This window comes from Squalius cephalus (assembly GCF_949319135.1).
Source record: "Squalius cephalus genome assembly, chromosome: 6".
Classification (NCBI taxonomy): domain Eukaryota; kingdom Metazoa; phylum Chordata; class Actinopteri; order Cypriniformes; family Leuciscidae; genus Squalius; species Squalius cephalus.
The window spans coordinates 19,924,234-19,930,256 of NC_137127.1; the positions used below are offsets into that span (position 1 = coordinate 19,924,234).

At 33.9% G+C, this 6,023-nt stretch overlaps 1 protein-coding gene across 1 annotated transcript; it reads right to left on the reverse strand.

The window, feature by feature from the left end:
* Window positions 1–719: 719 nt before the first annotated feature.
* Window positions 720–5,460, reverse strand: LOC307160507 (uncharacterized protein). The gene is made up of 6 exons (XM_079874661.1): window positions 5,398–5,460; window positions 4,913–5,009; window positions 4,580–4,723; window positions 3,970–4,070; window positions 3,310–3,395; window positions 720–2,022 (listed from the first exon to the last, which is right to left on the reverse strand). The coding sequence occupies exons 2-5, from the start codon at window positions 4,964–4,966 to the stop codon at window positions 3,326–3,328; spliced, it is 369 nt and encodes a 122-aa protein (XP_079730787.1). The 5' UTR covers window positions 4,967–5,009; window positions 5,398–5,460; the 3' UTR covers window positions 720–2,022; window positions 3,310–3,325.
* Between the last annotated feature and the right edge of the window lie 563 nt (window positions 5,461–6,023).

Consider the following 6,023-nt stretch of genomic DNA (forward strand, 5'->3'; position numbering starts at 1 on the left):
TAGCCTAATTTTGTGATATTTTAAATATCACTTAAATGCATTAAAGCAGGGCTATTCAATTAGTTTCATTCGAGGGCCGCATTATCAAATCGAAAAGTTGAGGTGGGCCGGTGGGTTGGTTTGGGGGTTTAGCTTATTTATTGAAACATAACAGTTTAAGTTAAAGTAACCCTAAAAAAGTGTGGTATTTACTTGGAAATGTGGTAGCCTACCCAACAGTATTTCAAATATATAAAACCATAATAAATAAAAAAAACTTGATAATTTACAGCTGTGTACAACTATTTTCCTTGGAACAAATAAATTATTTATACAAACTTATAGCTGTTGGTGAGAAATAATAATTATTTTATTTATAATTGTTATGCTTAAATGAAAATATTCTGACAGTGAGACTTGTTAACCACAGGCTACTCGCTCCCACTGTATAAAAAATGCCTAAACAAAAGTTAAAAACTATACGCACCTTTACAAAGAAACTGACATAATTTCATAACAAGCATTAATTATATATTCCTCTACCCATCTAATAAATCTAATGCAATATAAATCACTATATTTACTATTATACTATATAATATTATAGTATATATATTTACTATATTTATTTATTACTACGTAGTATTCAATATAAATATTGCACATTTCTGCCCAACCATGCAAATTACTACACTGTAAAAAAAAATCCTAATTTTACAGAAAATAACTGTGATTTTTTTACGATCATTTTCTTTAATTTTAAATTGTACTCAAAACACTGTAAAATTACAAATAATATCTGTAAAATAAAAATTCAGCTGTTATTTTAGGTATTGTGACATTAATGACCCTTACAGAAAAAACACATGAACTTCACATGTGCAAAAACTCATGTGGTCACATGTGACCACATGCACGTGTGATTTTGCACATGTGAAATTTAACATGTAAAAACATGTGATTTGCACATGTGAATTATGTGGATCACATGTGTTTTGCACATGTGATTTTGCACATGTGAAATTTAACATGTAAAAACATGTGATTTGCACATGTGAAATATGTGGATCACATGTGAAACATGTGTTTTGCACATGGGAAATGTGTGCTTTTGGAACATTTACACATGTGATTACATGTGAAACACATGTGAAACCCATGTGATCACATGTGAAACCCATGTGAAACCCATGTGATCACATGTGAAACGTAAAAATTCCCATGTGAAACCTATAATCACATGTGAAACCCATGAGATCACATGTGAAACCCATGAGATCACATGTGAAACCCATGAGATCACATGTGAAACCTATAATCACATGTGAAACCCATGAGATCACATGTGAAACCCATGAGATCACATGTGAAACCTATAATCACATGTGAAACCCATGAGATCACATGTGAAACCTATAATCACACGTGAAACCCATGAGATCACATGTGAAACCCATGAGATTACATGTGAAACCTATAATCACATGTGAAACCCATGAGATCACATGTGAAACCCATGAGATCACATGTGAAACCTATAATCACATGTGAAACCCATGAGATCACATGTGAAACCCATGAGATCACATGTGAAACCTATAATCACATGTGAAACCCATGAGATCACATGTGAAACCCATGAGATCACATGTGAAACGTAAAATTCCCATGCGAGACCCGTGGAATAACATTTGAAACCCATCAACAATCTATGTTAAACCTACACCCCATGTAAATCTGCAACTTCATGTGAAACCCATGTAAAAATCATTAAGCAACATACCACAGAAAACAGTAGGCCTACCATGTTCTTTTGTAGGGCCTATAGCCATGTTTCCCAACATTAAAACAAATTATTCAAATTGAGCTTTTATTTCATTTCAAAATATGCAATACAAATTTAATGTTTAAAACAAAGCAAAACCAAATTAAAATTATACATAAAAAAGCCTCTAAAACGATGATGTATAAGGGCGTGTGTGTGTGTATTGTGTGTTTGTGAACGTGTGTTGTCTCAGTCCTCTGTCTCCTTCAGCAGGCATCCTGTTTTGGGATAGAAAAACAATCAAAGATTAGGGCAGTGCAAACACTATCAGTCTATCCTGATAAACTAAATTTTTCTTTCTTTTCTTTCTGGATTTCAGGATTGTATCTGTTAATGTCAAGTGATGACTGGTCTATGTATATTGGCTGTAGCCAAATATATAAACAAGCAGATCCTACAGCATGCCCTCTAGAAGGTTCTAAGGATTACACATTTATTAGTATCTTTGTAGGTTGGTTGGTGTTTTAACAGCATGCCAGCCAAGGTTCCTTGGCATGTAAGTTGAAATGCTATAAAAGAGCAAAAAAAAAAAAAAAAAAATGTATATAAGGTCTTTAAAGTTTCCTTTGGATAAAAACCTTAAAATGGATTTAGTGTCATCAGTATCTTAGCAATACCAATCCTGTGCCCAATTATCAAGCATTTCTGAAGATCTTAATGAGTTGGTTCAATAAGTTCATAATGAGTTCATAATCGCATTAAGAACATGGATGTAAACGTGCTCTTATTCCCTAAAAGTGAAAGCAAAATGGTCCTAACTTTTGGCATCTGTCTCTTCATTAAAGTCCGCGTGAATCAGAAGTTGCAACCGACTTTATTTCAGTGTTGTGAAGCATTTCCAAATGAAACGGAATATTGAACAGAGGGCAGGGTTTTTGCTTTAGCGCTCCTCCTCTCCATCTCTGCTCATAGCAGGCTAACAGTTGGAAGAGAGGGTTAAGGATGTTCAAACCCAACTCGTCAAACAGACGTCATCAGAGAAGGGACGCCATTCCAGGGCAAAAGCAAATTTTCAGATTTTGATTAATGATTACCACGACAAACAATTTGTTTTCTGTGTATTAACTTAAACGGATTAATTTTTCACTTCAAGACAAAGTAATGTGCGCTAACAAAGTAAATAGGGTCCATTTTGATTTCATGATATACATTTTCTTTTAAGGCGGTGTTTGAAGCTGCTTTTGATTTTCACAGATGACTTATTTGCTGTGTTCGGATCTAAAGACCGTTAGCTATTAAGCCTATATATTTTTAGTGATATTATTATTATTATTATTATTATTAATAATTTGTAATTGTATTGTTATTAGTCAGTCATTAAATGTTTTGTGAATATGCTATGGAAACAAAAAATGCTGGCGAACAGCAATGTCATTTTCATCTTGGCTTAAACAACTGTATAAGAGTGATGCGTCTTTTTTTATAAAAAAGCACTATTGACAATTTGTGAATAGATCACAAAATAGACTGAGGAATAGACTGATGTTGGATCATCTGAAGATTACCTTTCTGCTCGTCTCCTCAGATCTTGTAACTTTTGTGCCATGCAGACCTTGATCTCAGTGCCTCCGATGTGTCTTTTTGACATGGTCTGTAAGAAATGAGATTGATAACATTGAAATTTGAAAACAAGTTTGGAATGCCAAAGAGTAATAGACCATATGGTCTATATGGTCTATTACCTAATATAGTATTAGACCATAACCGATTATAATGTACTGACACTTTTCTGACGTCATTTGTCGCGTACGTGCTTTGTCGCGGTAGCACTGAGGGAGGTGAGACGCGAGTGTAAACGCAGCCATAGTGTACCTTTAATTAAAGTTGTATATTATTTCCATGAGGATAAAGATGTTTATGTCAGTGAGTGGTCAGTGTGAAACAAAGCAAAAGGCGATACATGTATGAATGATCAAATTAAAATTGTTCACCCAAACATCTAAATTTTGTCATCACTTACTCACCCTCAAGCTTTTCCAAACCTCTTTTTTGTTTAACAGAAGAAAGAAACTCATACAGGTTTGTAACAACTTGAGGGTGAATTTTTGGGTGCACATTTCTTGAAATTACCTTTCTTATTAATTTTGATCACAAAACTCACTAGGAGAATTTTTTTTTTTTTGCAAAATGCAGTACAGGTGGAACTGTAAAATTAAAATGCTTACCCTCTTGCATTTGAAAGTTTAATTTTCGCAAACGCCTTATCTCCTTTTCCTTGGTTTTTCAGCCTCTCCTCAAGTTCCTTTACATCATTTTTGTAGTCTCTCTATCAGTGTAGAAAGAGGAGAGGTATACAAGAGAAAGAAAATAGATAAAGCCACTTGAAGTGCTGAAGAACTTTCTAGAATCTTGTAATTATGAAAATATATCTGTTATCTGTTGCTCAGATAGAGACAACTAATGAATTGTGAATTTTGTTTTCTCTCACCATGTACTGCCTATTTGGTGACATATGTATGAAAAATACACTTTTGCCAAATACTCCCCTCTTCAGTTACAAATTGTTTGCAATGCATTAAAACAGATCCTTTTTAATCCTGTGGAGGATTTGTCTACTATGTTTACGATTTTTGTGCGTTTTAAAAGTTGATAATATATTTGTTTCAAATGTACAGTTTGCAAAAGGGCATATTACAGTCTCATGTTGCTTTAGATGGCTAAACTATGTCTTTTCCTCACAGATGTCACTGAACTCACAAACTGAACAACTGAATGTAGAAAACTCTCTTGCTTTGTTTTCAGAGTGAAATCTTGCCAGATGAGTCTTTAACGCACCTTTGGTTTTGAATTTATGTAAATGCAGTGAAGTGTTCTGGTCACGTGCCAGTGTTTCAGTAGATATTGCTGTAGTGTAGGAGAATTGACTGGCTTTTTGTCAGAAAACTTGCAATGACGACAGAGCATCACTTTGGCCACACCCTGATGGAGAAATAAAAGTACAATTGATCACAAAAAATAAAAGTACAATTGATCACAAAATAATAATAATAATTTGACGCTTATAAAATAATTTAACATAACTATATTAGTTAGGCCTGTTTCCTTAAATTTGTGATGAAACCGGAGTTGCAACCAATTTTCCTTCTGTTATTTAATGAGCTTCCTCACCTCACCTGTGTTTCCCACTTCTCTGGCAGCAGCTTTCTTCAGAAATGTTGACATTTTGGAGCTTTCCTCTGTTGTAGAGGGATTATTTGTGTTGCTACTGAAATCACAGAACAATTTCTATCAATATTTGTTTCAGCAATTTTTAAGCACTCCATGTAAGTGACGTCACCGATTAACAGTACGTTTAAGTTACGTTAAATAAATTAGCTCACGTCCAAGCAAAATCTTTACAAAACTATCAAAACCTCTCATCTACACATAAGATGTGATTAAAGGCCAAAACTTTCACAAACAAAAGCTCAAGCTATAAAGTTAACTGTTAGCCTGCCTCTTCTGAAAACGGTTGAGATGCTAACGGACTTTTTCGAAGACACTAAACCATTTCTATAAAGTAAATATTCAACAGAAGCGTGTCAATTACAAATAAGATAAGTGTCAAGAACAGTTGTGTGTATTATTTGTGTGATTTTAGAGGCTAAACTCACCTGAAAGCAGTGAAAACAACAGCGAGAGACGGAGTTTTGCTGACAGTTGCAGTAACGTTAGTGCGGTCCAGGGTTGCCAGGTGCCAGCAAGGTTTTCCAGCCCAAAACCTCGTCAAAAACCGCCCAAAAAACCGCCCAATTTTTTGTGTGGCTTGTTTCTCGTTTAAACACATTAAAATCATTAACAAGCTTTAAAATGACCCATTTTTCGACTTAGCCTATCCAATTTTAGAAACAATATTCAATCAAATGAACGCAAAAGTAGGCTACTGACCTCAATCAGAATATTCTAAACTATGTTACGGAAAATAATGCGATCAACTTATCGATGAGTATATTGTCATATATTGTCAAACAGTCTCTTTATTGTCAATAAAAGTCACTTGGAATAAAAGCATTCAGTAACATAAAAACAGTGGATATATGGACATAAAAAATAACCCACTTTAACATTTCAGTTATTTCAAATGGCAACATAAAACATGTATATTAGGGCTTGGGAAAAAAAATCGATTTTTTTTTTTTTGTGTGTGATTTTAAAATCGATTTTTTTTATTACAGATATTAATTCAAATTAAATTGCTTTTTTTTTTTGCCCTTGCTTATAGATGAGGTTGACCGAAGTT

Excerpts from the sequence above, each read along its gene's own strand:
- LOC307160507 (XM_079874661.1), bottom strand. The coding sequence starts at position 4,966 with ATGTCAACATTTCTGAAGAAAGCTGCTGCCAGAGAAGTGGGAAACACA. Across the intron at positions 4,071-4,579 it reads ACATAAATTCAAAACCAAAG|AGAGACTACAAAAATGATGT; the intron begins GTGCGTTAAAGA and ends CTACACTGATAG. Across the intron at positions 3,396-3,969 it reads AAACTTTCAAATGCAAGAGG|ACCATGTCAAAAAGACACAT; the intron begins GTAAGCATTTTA and ends CATTTCTTACAG.